The sequence below is a fragment of the Alexandromys fortis genome, unplaced genomic scaffold, assembly GCF_014885135.2.
Source record: "Alexandromys fortis isolate MF-2015 unplaced genomic scaffold, M_Fortis_MF-2015_v1.1 scaffold_27, whole genome shotgun sequence".
Taxonomy (NCBI): Eukaryota; Metazoa; Chordata; class Mammalia; order Rodentia; family Cricetidae; genus Alexandromys; species Alexandromys fortis.
The window spans coordinates 14081353-14096745 of NW_026067952.1; the positions used below are offsets into that span (position 1 = coordinate 14081353).

The 15393-nt window shown below is 55.4% G+C and overlaps 1 protein-coding gene across 1 annotated transcript; it reads right to left on the bottom strand.

Moving 5' to 3' along the window:
* Window positions 1-851: 851 nt before the first annotated feature.
* Window positions 852-14493, bottom strand: Mylk2 (myosin light chain kinase 2). The gene is made up of 14 exons (XM_050151107.1): window positions 14447-14493; window positions 14241-14340; window positions 13716-13889; window positions 12563-12896; window positions 11619-11917; window positions 10092-10197; window positions 9598-9691; window positions 7227-7336; window positions 7003-7144; window positions 4167-4237; window positions 3921-4049; window positions 3223-3375; window positions 2993-3125; window positions 852-1770 (listed from the first exon to the last, which is right to left on the bottom strand). The coding sequence occupies exons 2-14, from the start codon at window positions 14290-14292 to the stop codon at window positions 1690-1692; spliced, it is 1878 nt and encodes a 625-aa protein (XP_050007064.1). The 5' UTR covers window positions 14293-14340; window positions 14447-14493; the 3' UTR covers window positions 852-1689.
* Window positions 14494-15393: the final 900 nt, after the last annotated feature.

Sequence of the window (15393 nt, forward strand, 5' to 3'; positions counted from 1 at the left end):
AGAGCAAAACCATTGCTTGATCAGTCTGGATGCTGAGTCTGGCTCCCTGCCGCCTCTCTAGCCGTCCTGAAATCAGCTGTTCCATCTGACAAAGGGTGCAACACTTTCGTGCTGGTCACTGCAGGCTGGGGACGCTGGTGTTCACTTGTCACCTATCACCTCTGCCACTCTGGCAGGGCCGCCCCTCTAGCAAATGGCCCCCGCCTGCATGGGCGGCCTGGATGAGGCCAGTGAGAGCAGAAAGCAGGGCTGACCATAGCATCACAGGCCATAGGATCTGTTCGCCTTTTTCCTGGATGCCCTGTGTTCTCTTCCCTCCTTGATCAATGCTGAGTTCATGGCAAAAGTTTGTTTCGAGCCCCGGCCCCAGACATACTGAGCAGGCTTCGAGTTCCTTCCTTGCTCTGAGCCTCAGTTTCCTCGCCTGTTGAATGAGGACAAGGACCGCCCCCATTTCCTCCCTGGGCCTTCTATAACTAACTCATCTTTGTCTCCATGTCACCAGAGCGCCATCCTCTTCTCTCTGTGAGGCCGCTCTTACCTGCATCTCACCTGACTCAGTTTCCCTCTGTGAGATACAGATAGTATCTACCTCACCGTCCCACTCAAAAGAACAAGGATCTAGTCCCCGTTGCGCCCATGACTAGGATCTAGCACGGGTCACTCTGTGCTTCGACTCAGGTGAGGAAACCGAGGCACAGCAAGGAAGCCACTTGAACTCATTCTCTCCTCCTTTGGTGGTCTAGCTCCTGAGCCTGAATCTGTGAACGCCACACTGTGCGTGGGTATGTGAGCTCAGTGACTGGCACGTAGTAGGTGCACAATTAACGCAATCTGTGATCTCACACGAGTATGGGCACGTGCAGAGGGAAGGCGGTCGCCTCCAACCTGTATGTTTATTTACAAGGCACAAGCTGAGAGCAGGTTGGGGTCTGCCCGATGGCTTCACACTCCTGTGGGACAGCTCATCCCGACATCTGGGACCGTGAATGCCCCTGGGATGGGCACAGAGTAGCCGGGCTGGGAAGACTCGGTCCTCAGGTGAACTTGGAGGTAGTCTCATGTCTTCCAGGCCTCTCCCCACCACCGCCACCACTCCAGGCCTGCGCTGGCTTTCTCTCACAGAGTTCCTGTGTGTTGGTGGTCACAAAAACAGTGGGAGGGGGCCAGGAGGCCAGATGACCTGTTGGGCTCCTGAGGCAGGGCATGGAGGTCCTCTCACACAAAGCCTACTCTGTCCTCCCCTAGCAGCTGGGCTGCATTCTTACCCTTCTAGAAGCTTCCCATCCACCACCACAGCAGCCCACCTGCTGGACCCCCAGCCATCCCACTCCAGGCAAGGGTGCCCCAGGTGGGGCAAAGCAGAGGCTACAGGGCAGCAGTTCAAAGGAGGGAGCTAGGGAGAGACTGGGGAACGGCCTGGACGTCCTTGGAGTCTGGGTGGGGCTGATGGGCCACGGCCCTGTCTGAGGAGGCGGTAGCAAGATGGATTCCAGGCCACACTCCACGTTCACAGAGGAGAAGCGATACTGAATGAGGGCCTGGGGAGCCTCGAGCCTCCCGGCCTGGTGCAACTTTGCTCCACCAGCCTCCTCTAGAGATCTGGCTGGCTCTCTCTGGCCTTCTGAGCTGTGTGGCTTCAGCCTTGACCACTGTGCAGCTGCGTCCAGGCTTAGCTGCTCCTGGGGCTCAGACCCCCAGAGCCATCAGTGCCCCCGAGCTACTGATCTTCTTGAAGCGATTGGCTGCGCTGACAGCAATGAAGTTTTTCTGGGGGACGAGAGAGAAATTCCGGTCAGCACTTGAGCAGAGGAGAACCTGGGGATGGCGTGTCCTTCAGAGTCCCCCCTTCTGGCCAGCGAGAGGGCTCAGCAGACAAAGAAAGGTGCTTGCAGACAAGCCTGAGTTTGTTTCTGGGAGCCACACGGTGGAAGGAGAGATCGGGCCCCCAAAGCTGTCCTCTGACCCCCACACAGAGGCCACTGCACGAGCATGTCCTCTGTACCCTCCATTATATACCCGCCACTATTTATTTATTTGCTAATAACTAAATGTTAAATAAAAAAAATTTAAAGACTTTTAAAAGACCCACCCCCATTAAAGGAGAGTCAGAGGCCAGGGGGAGCCACAGTGCCTAGCCCAGCTCTGAACAGCACCAGGACACTGTGCAAACAAAAGAGGCCCCACACCCCAATCTGTGAGTCCCTCAACCTGTGGGTGTTGATCCCTTTGAGGGTCAAATGACCCTTTCACAAGGGTCACCTAAGACCATCAGAAAACACAGATTTTTTGCATTATGATTCATAACAGTAGCAAAATTACTGTTATGAAATAGCAACAAAAGTAATTTTTATGATTGGGGTCACCACAGCATGAGGAGCTGCGTTCAAGGTTTGCAGTCTTACCGCTGTTCTACAGCTGCCTCCTGTTCCGCTCTGACCTCCCTTTCGAGTCCAGGCATACAGCCTGCGGCCTGGTGCTCTCACCATTCAGGTTCCGCCATGGGGCTTCACACTGGCTGCTCGTCAGACTGGATCCCCCCCCTCCGCCCCGCCCTCCCCTCCTCCGAGGTCTCAATTCACCTGTTGACCTGTTGCTCCTCACCAGGCCCTACCTGTTCAAAGGTGGAACCCCTCCCCCGGCACCCCCCACCATTCTCCCACAGCACTCTACTTTCACTGCAGGTCAAGTCCAAGACCCAGATTCTTGCCTCCTGTCTCCACGGCAGCAATGGAGCCTTTAGTAGTAACAGGTGTTCAATAAACATTCGGGTCATGAAGGGGGTCGGAGATGCTCTCTGGAGCCTGAACCCCCCTTTAATGATCCTCCCCTGGCAGGAGAGGTGGGTCAACTCTAGGTCAGAGCGGGAGCCAGCCCAGGACCCAGAGAAAAGCCCACATTTTCCAGACCAGTGCCAACAGGGACGGTCGGGCTGGACCTGGCCGCAAGGCTCACCCACCTCTCAGGCCTCCTCCTGCCCCAGCTCTGGTACCTTCCAGCGCCTCTTCATGAGGTATTTCTTAAGCAGGATCTGGGACTTCAGACGGCGGTTGCAGCGTTTGGCTTTCTCTGCCAGGTTGTTGAGCCAGGGGTGGGCCAGGCACTGTTCCGCACTCATTCGGGCGCTGAGGAGAAGGCAGTGAGGTGAGGGCAGGCCTGTGCCAGGCCCGCTTGGACCGGATATGCACTCTGCCCTTGAACATACAAGGTCCCCAGCCTCACCTCTGGTCCTTCATGATGAGATTGGAAACAAAATCTTTGGCCTCGTCCGACACAGCCTCAAAGGTCTCCTCATCAAAGTACCAGTTCGCAGACAGGACATTGTTTAGGGTCTCTGTGTCATCATCTCCCAGGAAGGGGGAGAGACCACTCAGCCTAGAGGGAAGGAGAGTCCGGCAAGACAGTGAGGCGGCAGGGTGGGGCAGAACCCAGGAGGCAGCATGTGCTGGAAAGACCCGGGGCTTCCAGAGTGGGACAGACCTGGGTTTGAATCTGGCTGGGTGACTTTGGGCAAGTCACTTCCCCTCTCTGAGCCTCACTCTTCTCATCTGTAAAATGGGCACGGTCACCCCAGCTTCCCAGGGTTGCAGTGAAGATGGGGAACGTTGAGTGTGAAACACACAGTGGGAGCACACAAAAAGATGTCCCCTGTCCCTCTGTCCCCACCCCAGGGGCATGGGGAATCTGCTGTCCAGAGTCTGCCCAGGATGGGATGCTGTACTTTTTGGTAACCTTGGTTCTTCCAAATATAAAATGGGTATAAAGTTCCCCCTTCTGGTTCTCCCTAGCATCCCCCCCCAAAACAAACACACTGGCTGCGGGGTCAGACCACTCCAGCAGAACCCCAAAGTAAGTCTTGTCTTCTCCTACCCATCCCCGTGCCCCTACTGACTTGGGCCAGCCCCTCCCCTAGGGCTCACAGCATATAGGTGATCACCCCCAGGCTCCACATGTCAGTCTTGTCAGAGATCTGGTCATAATTCACCACCTCGGGCGACAGAAACTCCGGAGTCCCAAAATTCACCTTCAGTTTTTCGTTGGGGTTGTACCTGTGAGAGAGATTGAGAGCTCAGGTCCCCAGCTGCCACCAGAAACATCCAGCCCTTTCGCCACCCCCCTCTCGGCCCCGCCCCTCTCGGCCCCGCCCTCCCACCCACCCGGGGTACCTCCGTGCTAGCCCGAAGTCAATTATCTTCACCAAGTGGCCGGTGGTGTTCACACACAGGATGTTCTCTGGCTGAGGAGACAGGGATGGCCCAGGTTGGCCTCTGACCCAGCTGACCCTCCTTTCCCTACCAGCTCCATCCTGGCCCCTTATTGGGGCCCCGCACGTGGGCGCAGATCCTTAGGTGATGCTCAGAGACCCTTCAGGCCTGTTTGCGCTCTCCCTAAGGAGGCTGAGGTCCTGTGAGGGAGGGGCTTGTCTCAAAGCACAAGACGGCCCCGTAGACACAGATGGAATCTTTCTCCACTCAGTGGTGTGGAGGGTGGAAAACTGAGGTCTGCAGATAGGCAGTGTGCCCTGGCCTTCGGCCAGGCAAGGATGCTATCAGATAGAGCAGCCTTGTAGGTCCACGAGAAGGCCTCTAATCAGCAAGGTTTCTGCTGCCTTCAGCTGGGCAGTGCCCGCCTCTCACGAGCACTAGGCCTGTGCTACTTTATTTAACACATGTGTGCATTTTACGTGTTATGCTGCTGTGCACGCATACGTTGAGGTGGAGGGTCTCTCTCAATAATTCTCCACCTTGCTTTTTGAGACAGGGTCTCTCACTGGACTTGGGGCTCACTGAATGGTGAGACCAGTCAGCCAACAGGTCCCCAGATCTTCTGGTCTCAGCTCCCTGCTGCTGGAATCACAGGAAGGAGCCGCTGCACCTGGCTTTCTTACCGTGGTTGCTGGGCATCCGAACTCAAGTCCAAGTCCCCGTGCTTGCATGGCAAGCACTTTACATCTCAGTTCCTTTTATCTTTTTTTTTTTTTTTTTTTTTTTTTTTTTTTTTTTTGAGATGAAGGTCTCACTATGCTACCCCAGTCTGGTTCTGAATTGCCAGGCTTGAGCAATCCCTCAGCCTCAGTGCCTGGACTATAGGCACCTGCCACTTCTCCACCTTACTCCTCAGCGTTCCAGGCCAGGGACCACCTTCTCCCGGCCTCTCCCATGCTCCGTCAAAGTTGGTGGAAAAGTGTGCTAGTGAAGGGCGCATAAACTCACCCCAGGCCTTCACTTTATCTTCTTCCCACAGGGCACACAGGACTAGGTCAAGAGTAAGTGGGGTGAACATTGAAGTTAGCGTGGTTCAAAGACAGGAGCTAACAGGGAAACTCCGCCACCTCTGCGGAGTGCCATGGGGCGCCACCTCTGTGGAATGGCACGGGATGCACCTCTATGGAGTGAAACGGGGTGCACCTCTGCGGAGTGACTTCCACATCTACACCATCCAGGGCCTTCATCCCCCTGACCTGACCATTCAGCAGAGCTCTATGGTCTATTTGAGCTTTGTGGTCATTCAAGAAAACAAGAAGTGGGGACTTCTGTAGCTTCGCTAGCATCCCAATACAGGGAAAGAAAGAACGGCCCCTGGTAGAAGCGCACAGGGACCCAAAAAACTGACTCAAGCCTTCTCAGAAACCTATTCCCACCAGACTTAGGGATACCATGCAGCTGAGACACACTGCTTTCTGCACTACGAACCCCTAGAAGAGCAAACTCTTATGATTTCTTGGAGGCACACTCCCTTCTCCTGGGACCTGGCATTTTAATTAGGGGCCCTACTCTACCCCCAAATCAGCCTTCACAGGGGAATAACAGACACCTAATGTCCCACCAGCTATCCTAGCTCCTGGAGGGACCCCATCTGTCCCTGTAACTCAAGAATTACCTCTGACTCTTTCCCAACCCACTCCACACACACCCTCAGCCAGGAACTCCTATATTTCCAAGCGCACCCTGCAGTCCCCCCAACCCGGCTTTCTCCTAGCTTCCCACCATGGCCTCCTAAGCCCCCATCTCCTCTCTCTCCTCCCATTTGTCCTCATAGGTACCTGCAGGAGCTGCTGGGAGAATCCCATACCCTCTCAGACCATGACACTGAGCAAAGCCAGATGTTGGATGCTCCCATCCACGACTCTGCTCCACTGGACAAATGTTTGCTTCTCCATCACTACCCTCTGCACGCCCTGGGTACTCTGTTGTGCCTTCCGTAATCTTTTTAAATGAATTTTACTTATTGGACATTGTATAATGAACAGGGAACAAGTCCATCCTAGTCCCAGTTGTAAGTTCCCACACTAGGATGCTCTTTCCTGCTGCAGGCACTCAGCAACTGTGAGTTAAGTGAATGAAACAGGTACCCACCCCCGTACTGATGGAGCTTATTAACTTTCCCTCTCGATACTCATTAGCGTCTGTCACAGCGACAGGAGACACCTGGTAGCTTGTGTTTCTCCTCCCCATTCCAGGCCCTAAGCAGTTGCCTCTAAGCTCACTGCAGCCACTGGTGCTGATGGGAGTGAGTGCACCGTGCGGAATCTGTCTGCTGCCCCTGGTCAGCTGCGTGCAGGATGTGAAAGTCCTCTTAGCGTTCATCACTGGCGACTGCCTCCTACGCACTGCGACCCTGGCACGAGGCTTCTCAGTGAGCTCCATGGAGGAGTGCAGGAACACGGGGCTGCTGGGAAGTGGACCCTCAACTCTAGGTTCTCGATCTGAGTAAGGAATGCACACTGGCCATTCCCAAGCCAACACAGATATAGCCGCTATGTGACACCAGCAGCTGGGAGGCATCTAACACCAGACAGTGAGCTCCATGGACGTTGAGACTAAGGGATGCCTCCCCCGACGCACCCCTGCCTCTCTATTCCTAGCACTTAGCAAGCACTAGGGGTCCACTTGGAAAAAGCTGGAAGATGAAGAAAGGGAACTAGGAGGAGCTAGAGAGATGGGTGGGGACAACAGTGACACCAGGTGGTGAGCACTGTTCCAGGGAGCTTCAGCCCACTACCTTGAGGTCCAGGTGCAGGACTCTCATCTTGTGCATGAAGAGGATCCCATCACAGATCTGCCTGACGAACACCATGGTATCCACCTCGGTCAGCTGGTAGTCCTCATCCACGATCCTTTCAAAGAGCTCGCCGCCCTCGATGCTGTGTGCACAGACCCCTCTGCAGACTGGCTCCGGGCCGCTGGCCCTGCCACCCAGCCCCGGCTCCCACGTCAGGCACTCACTACTCCATGAACAGGATGATCTCATGTGAGGTCTCAATGGCCGAGTACAGCTGGATCAGATTGCGGTGGTTCAGCTGGTTCATGACCTCGATCTCCAACATCACCATTTCCTGGGGAGCAGGAAAATCAAGGGGACCCACTGGGTACCAACACCCCCACCCTCCAGCCTCTTCCCTCCTGGTCTCCTAGCCTCTGCCACTCCCTCCCTATAACCTCGCCCTGAGCATTTGCATCAAGTCCATAACTATGTTATATCCAGGGGGAACCAGTTCCCAAAGCCATGTGTGGTGGCACATGCTTGTAATCCCAGAATTCAGGAGGCAGAGGCAGGAGAGTCAAGAGTTCAAGACTAGCCTGGAAAACACAGTAAGACCATGTCCAACCCCCACCCCTAAAATGGGATTGATTCTCAGATACATCGGACTGACTCTGAACTCTGCCCTCATAAATACAGCGACCATCTTTACCATTTCCCTTGGGGATCTAAGCAAGTCCCAGATTCTTCGTGTGCTAAATACGTCCTTGGTACCAACCCTTCTCCATGATTGATTTGCCAGCAGCCATCAGAAAAAAAAAAAAAAAAAGACAGAATCTTCAACAAGCATTGGGGACAAAGAGCTAGGAGCTATGGTCTCTGCATGCCCACCGACAGTCATTAAGGCCTTTGCCACAGTTCCACCAAAAAACTAGATTAGAAACTCCGCCGTCCCTCACCCCCTCTCTCTAAACAACTGTCACTTGTGGCTGTCAGGCCAGTGGTTCCTTTGCGGGCTGATATAGGTGGGAATGCGACTGGCGTGTGCTATGGGTCAGGCCTCTCCATGCACCCACATCCCCAGGGAGCTGCAAGGCTGTCCAGCTGCAGCTCTTTCCCCTTCGTTCCACCCCTCCATCCAGCTCTCAGTTCGCCTCCTACCACTTCCCCAGAGAGGTCCGCATGTGACATGGTCCCTCTGATCAAACTCCCCATCCCTGCCCTGGTTCTCTCAACACCTGGTGCCATGCTCTTCGTTTTGTTCCAGGTTTTAGTCATCTATCTGTCCCTACTCTCTGATGTGCTGGTCCCATGAGGCTGGGGACTTTTGCAGTCTGTGACATTTCTCTGGCACCTGGTACAGTGGAAGGCAAAGAAAAAAAAATGTTCCATGATCAATGAATCAACAGCTGGCTCCAGTTAAGTCTCACGGCGCATGGGCACTGAGCATCCATGCTGAACCAGATCCTGTGATAGAGGCCAGGGAAGATCAGTCAAAAGTGCAGATCAGAGTGCAGATCTGAGGCTGGGGATGTGGCTCAGTTGGTAGAGCGCCTGCCTAGCATGCACGAAGCCCTGGGTTCAATCCCCAGAACCACGTAAACTGGACACAGTGGCAAACACTGCAATCAAAACCCTCAGAAAGCAGAACTGAAGGACCAGGAATTCAGGATTCAGCCTCTGCTCCAAAATGAGCTCAAGGTCACTCTGGGATATGTAAGCCCCCATCTCAAATAAATAAATAGGTAAATAAAAGATCCACACACTAGAGCAGGATAGAGCCACACAGAAAAGTCCTGGCTGTGCTCGAAGCAAAGGGAATCAGCGTTCTGTAGCACCGTGGCTCTGCTCCCATGGTCTTGGTGGGTCCCAGCCTTCCATACACGTGGCTATCTTTTCCTAGGATACCCTGTAACCTCAGCCCCTGCTATCTCTGCCCTTTGGGCTCCTCCTCCCTTCTCTCTCCTCCAGAGTGAATCCTGAACGCCAGGAAACTGCTCTGCTTGAGTCTCATTCCCACGGTCCTCTGCCTGAAAGTCTCCCGTGGCCCGCCACTCAAACACCTCCCTCTGCAAAACCGTCACTCTGTAGACGCTGGTCCAGGAAGCATCATTAAGCCGGGGCTGAGGCAGGAACCTCTCTGTTGCTCCTCACGCCCTCCCCTCCCCCACAGCTTTTCCTGAGACACAGCTCTGTTGGCACCTGTTGCCAAGCAGACTTCACTTCGCCCACGGCCCTCAACCCATGTGAACCCGCACACAGCTGCCCGCTCCTGAAACCAGAGCTGCTTAGACCTGCGCAGGCCACACTAGTGGAGGAGAAACTCTCCACTGAGCTTCCTTTCCTTGACACAGGCTGCCTGGGGGCAGGTTCCCCAGTGTCTGTCACAGAACCCATGTTCCCCAGTGCTACTGAGCTTCACAGAGGGCCCAGTAGGAAGAGTCCCTGAGAACTGGGGTATCTGGTTTATGGCTTGGGGCACCAGCCTCCTGTAACAAGCTGTGTCCACCCTATTCCTTATGTGGTATCTTTAATGACACAAGCTTCTCGCATCAGAGCCCAAGCCTAGCGCTGTGGGTAGGTAGAGATGAGAGATGGTCCGCTTTCCACCACTACCTTATCCTTGGGAGTCTGTTTCTTGATGACTTTGGCTGCCAGTTTGAGGCCTGTGGCTCTCTCTGTGCAGGTGCACACAGCTCCAAACTTCCCACTAGAAAGAAAAGTTGAAGTGAGGTTGCTTCCAAGACCCAAGGGTCAGCAAGAACCTGTGTTCTGCTCTCCTCTGCCCAGGCCCTGATGGTGACTCCGGCTGCCCCTCTGAGAGATGGGCGCATTCACCCCACCGTCCCTAACTCCCTCACGATGGTGTCTGGAGAACATGGGGCGAGGTGGACCAGCCTGTGCATTTCCTATAGGAGTGGCCAAAGGCACATCTGGGGAGGTGACCACAGTCACCATACCTCAGGATGTGATGGATAGCACGTGAGATTACATAGAAGCAAGTGCACGCATGTGAGCCATGTCCTAGTGGGTGTGTCTGCGCCACAGGAGCTGGTACACCGACCCCTGCCTGCCCCGTGCATGGTTCCAGGCTTGGGTCCCTGGCTCACCCTCCCAGTGACTCCTTTGAGTTCATGCTGAATTCACTGTTGACATTTCCGGTCCTCAGCTCCACGATCCTGTGTGGGAAGGGGGCCGGAGGTGGCGGGCAGTCGTCTAAGGAGACAGAGTTGAGCTATTAGAGCCAGGGGCGGGACCTCTGGGAAAGGTCTTTGACACCACTGCCTCCTGCCTACTGATCTGCCCCCCCCATCCCCCTGGAAAGATGAGTTTACCAAGTGATGCCTGGATGACACCTGATCAGAACAGGACCCGGTTTCCAATTCTAGTTCTGCTGTGTACACCCAAATTGGCCTTTGTACACCCAAAATCTGTCTCCATTAGGGGAATTCAGGTTCGCTGCAGAACTGAGGCCGCTAGCTGACTGGACTTAAATGCAAGCTCTAGCGGGGAGGAAGGACTGTTTCCATCAAAAAAAAAAAAAAAACCCTCCAAACACCCAAACAAGCCCCCACAACAGCTGTGAAGTGAAATCCCAGACTGCTGTGTCTGGGTGATGGTGTGGGTGGAGACACTTGCTCACCGCCTGATTACACCACAGCGGGGCGCCCAGGGACGCAGCAGTTCGGTGGTGACATGCTGCCATCTAGTGGGCATCATGGGGACAGCGGGCTTCAAAGGCCAGCAGGCTGACTCATGGGAATGGAAACCTTTAAAAATAGTCCGAGGCAGCAGGGAAGCCACTCTGGTGATAAATTAGACAGCCCTTGGAGGTGGTTCAGGTCCTGTCATGCCAAGGATGTGATCTCTGGGCGGGGTGGAGGTCTCTGTCGCCGCGAGGGCAGGAGGCAGGGCCCCTGGCCACCGCCCAGCCGCCAGGTCCTCCCACCCTGTCTGGGTGGCACTCTGCCGCGAGCCAGGCAGACTGGCTGGTCTCCCATGGCACCTCAGTCTGGAGGAGGGGGTGTCAGGACACTCTGGGCTCTTCTGACCCTATGTCACCCCACCCCCAGCCCGACAGCACCCTTGCTGGGACCCCTTCCCCCTTCCTGCTGCTCAAGTTGGCTCTCCTGCCCAACCCAGGGCTTTCGCTGAGTACCTGTGGGGCGCGGCCCCAGCTTCCCTGGCCCCTGGTCCCACACACAAACACCTGTGCAGCTCATGGAACCGCTATGACTCCCTGAAACCCTCCCCTCCACCATTTCGTTGCCCTGCACCTGTAATCGGAACCCTTCCTCAGAAGAGCCCGCAAGCCCACTTGGCAGCAAGTCTCTGTTACTCCACTCGGCTGCGTGATTGTCTTTCTTTAACACCGCGTTAGCGGAAGTAGAAGACAATCAAAATTGGTTTTTGAGTCTGACAGCCTTCGCCATCTGTCTATGGGCTTTTAGTTTCCTTGTCCCACCTCTATCAGAAAGAAACACCACCCGGTGCCCTGTGCCATTTGAACCAGGGAGCCCCGGGGAGACCCAGATCAGGGTAGATCGGCCTCTGCTTACGGAAGGATCCTTGGGACTATCCCATCCCTTCCCTCCCCCATCTTTGGGACGCTTCAGCCCCAACCTGCCCCTACCTACCCAGAATTTGGAAGCAGTCTTCCTCCCTGGCAGTGAGACAGAGGGCCTGCCCCACCTCCACTCTCTCTGAGGGAACAGCCTGGAACTCGATCCTCTGGGAGGTGTCCCCTTGCACCTTAGCCTGGCCAGCCTGGCCTGGGGCTTTCTCTGCCTCTGCCTTCTGGTTCTCTTCCAGGGTGTTTGTCCCGCCTTCTGCCTTGGCTGGCCCAGGATCTTGGGAGTCGGGGGTCACAGACACCCCTGTGAAGATGGGTTCTGTTGTCTCACTTAGGGGCTTCCCAACCTGTGTCTTCTCAGAGCTAAGAAGAGGGACACACTGTGCAGGTTAGAGGCTTCAAAGACAACCTTGTTCCCCCTCCCCAAACACGTCCACCTCCACCATCCACTTCAAAGGCCAATTCTCAACACACGGAGGAACTACTAACAGGATCTGGCTGCCATGACTAGGCTCATCCTACCGACGGACAGGAAACTATAAGCCCCTGATTCATAAAAACAGTTGCCATGTAACTGCCACTAATGTGTTACTATCAGATGGTGCAAGAAGTCTCACTATTGTGTCTACAGTTCACGAGTGTCCAGTTGTGCGGAACTGATTGCATTGGCTTACTAGTGAACCCATAGTCGCCTCTTCGTCTTAAATTAAGAAGGGCTACTCTCTCCAGCTCGCCACTTGCCACTCATGAAATAAGTCCCCAGAAGTCTTGAGAAAACAAACCAACAGGCAACCTGGGTGGCCTTTGGGGACATACCCTGTCTGACGTTCTGTTCTCTGAACAAAGGTAATATCCTGGTTTCTTCGGGGACAATGTGGGAGAAGGGGGGGGTCTGGGACGGAACTACCTTCCCAGTGCTAGATGTGATAACACCCAGTACTCAAGCCAGGGGGGTAAGCCTGGAAAGGGAGCTCCCCGCTGTCTCCCTCCCCGAGCAGGGACATTCACCATGAGATGACGGCAGGGCAGCTAGGGCTGTGAAGAAAGGCGGGTGAGCCTCTTCGTCCCGCTTCTCGACACTCCGCTGCTTTCCTGCCCGCCTTGGGCTCTCCAGGTCCCTGCTTGCCCGAGAGCGCTTGCTTGGCATCCTGATTCTGGACACTGGCCTCAGGGGTGGCAGAGGGCTGGGGCAAGGCTGCAGGAGGCCCCACACTGCCTTCAGCAGGACCCCCGTCCCCGTCCCCCTCTCCTGAAGGGCCCTGGCTGCTGGCTGAGGCTGGAGTCGGGTCACCCTTTTCCGCTGGAGCAGGGGCTTTGGCATCTTTCTTCAGGGAGGGTGAATCTGAACCTTTCTTTGGGTGCGGAGTATCAGGGTCTTTCTTTGTGCTAAGGGGGGCCACGTCTTTTTCTGTGCTAGGGTCTTGCTTTGTGTTAGGGGGACCTGGGTCTTTCTCTGTTCCAGGGTCTTTCTTCGTGTTAGGGGGACCTGGGTCTTTCTCTGTCCCGAGGTCTTTCTCTGTGTTGGAGGGGCCCAGGTCTTCCTCTGCGCCAGGATCTTTCTTTGTGTTAGGGGGGCCCGGGTCTTTCTCTGTGCCAGGATCTTGCTTTGTGTTAGGGGGACCTGGGTCTTTCTCTGTTCCAGGGTCTTTCTTCATGTTAGGGGGGCCCAGGTCTTTTTCTGTGTCAGGGTCTTTCTTCGTGTTAGGGGGGCCCAGGTCTTTCTCTGTGTCAGGGTCTTTCTTCGTGTTAGGGGGGCCCAGGTCTTTCTCTGTGTCAGGGTCTTTCTTCGTGTTAGGGGGGCCCGGGTCTTTCTCTGTTCCAGGGTCTTTCTTCATGTTAGGGGGGCCCGGGTCTTTCTCTGTTCCAGGGTCTTTCTCTGTGTTAGAGGAGCCTGGATCTTTCTCTGTTCCAGGATCTTTCTTCGAGTTAGGGGGCCCCGGGTCTTTCTCTGTTCCAGGGTCTTTCTTCGTGTTAGGGGGGCCTGGGTCTTTCTCTGTCCCGGGGTCTTTCTTCATGTTAGGGGGGCCTGGGTCTTTCTCTGTTCCAGGGTCTTTCTTCGTGTTTGGGGGGCCTGGGTCTTTCTCTGTTCCAGGGTCCTTCTTTGTGTTTGGGGGGCCTGGGTCTTTCTCTGTTCCGGGGTCTTTCTTCATGTTAGGGGGACCTGGGTCTTTCTCTGTGTCAGGGTCTTTCTTGGTGTTAGAGGGGCCCAGGTCTTTCTCTGTTCCAGGGTCTTTCTTCGTGTTAGAGGGGCCCGGGTCTTTCTCTGTGGCTGGGGGGCTGGGGTCTTCCTCTGAAGCTGGAGTTCCATCGCCTGCAGCACCTTTAGGTGTCTGTTCTACAAAGGAGGGGAGCATCATCAGCATCCCCGTCCTCCCTTCCCCTGCCAGGCCTGACAGAGATCGCTCTGGAACAACCTGTCAATGCCTGAGCCACCAGGACAGGCCTCCCACCACTCTGCATACTCGCGCTGAAGTGAACCCCAACAGCCACTGATGGAGGCTTCCCATCTCCCCGGTCCCTCCAGCAAGGGGTTCCTGGACCCAGCCAACTCCATGCACAGATTATCCCCATTCCCGTGCAAAACAACCTTGGGCACAGACTTCCCTGTGAGGAACCTGCCCAACCCTGGCTTCAAAAACATCCCTTCTGAAGCTCCTCCCTCCCGTCTCCTGCCCCGGCTTGGCACCTGCTGACAGGCTCTGGATTCCCAGCTCAACTGCTCCGTTTTCTGTAGCCATGAGGTAGGTAGGCGTGTGTTTCTGTTTGTCTAACTCAAGTCTTTCTTGCTGCAGAAAGAGGAGAAAAGTGTATCAGGCTATCAGACACCCTCCCCCTCTTTTCCGGTTTTGGAGAGAGAAGGCCAAGGCCAAGCAACTGGGAGGAGAGATGTACCTGGATAGAGAAGGGCAACGTGGTGGCCGGCAGTCTGCTCAGGAGCAATCCTGGGGTGGTTGTAAGGGATTGGGCCCGGTGGGCAGAGGCGGAGGCAGGGGCGTGGGCAGTGGAGGCGGAGACTAAGAGGAGGATCTTTGACACCAGGGGCCATGGAGTACGGGTTGCCACCACCTGTCACTCTTGGCCCCCGTTCAGAGGACACGGCATTCTTCCCACGGCCTGACATGGGGTAGAATAGCATTGGAACCATCAGGAAGAAAAAAGGAGGGGGCACCTGGGCCCTGGGGAACAGACTGTGGCCAGGCCTTGCCGGGTATCCCCTGTAATTGGGGTAAGGGTAGGGGCTATAAGAAGAGGGGCCCTTGGTGGGCTGAAGGGCAAGACTATGGCCAGTACCAAGTATGGCTCTGCCCACCTCTTTGCCACACTTCTCAGGGTTCCCAGGAGCTTGGGGAGAGCCACCGTGACTCCAGGGCCCAGCTCTGTGCCCCTTGGTATCCGGATCCACTCAGACCGTCTCTGGGTAAGAAATCATGCCAGGGTCACTTGCTTAATTGTCCATAGGTCCAATTTTTTTTCCTGAGAAAAAGTTCCTTTCCCTGAGCTCTTTGGGGCTGTGGAGGTTTGGGTGAGTAGCCCAGGGAGACCAGGAAACATAAGATGGTCCCCCTCAAGAAGGGCTCATGGGAGATTTCTTCAGGGACGGGGACCCAAGTTCGAGGTGTTCAGGCTGAGATAGGGCAGGGAGGAACATGCTGTAGGGTGCTCTCCCCCTGCCCAGAGGCTGCGGCCCACACTTTTCTGGGAGAGGCCCTGAGCACTGGCCAAAGCTGAGTGTTGACGGGATTGTGGGGTAGGTGTCTGGGTCCAGATGCCAACTGAGGCAAACCTTTCAGTGGCTCACCATGCCTAGCCCTGGCCACCGCCCCGCAGAGGAGGGATGG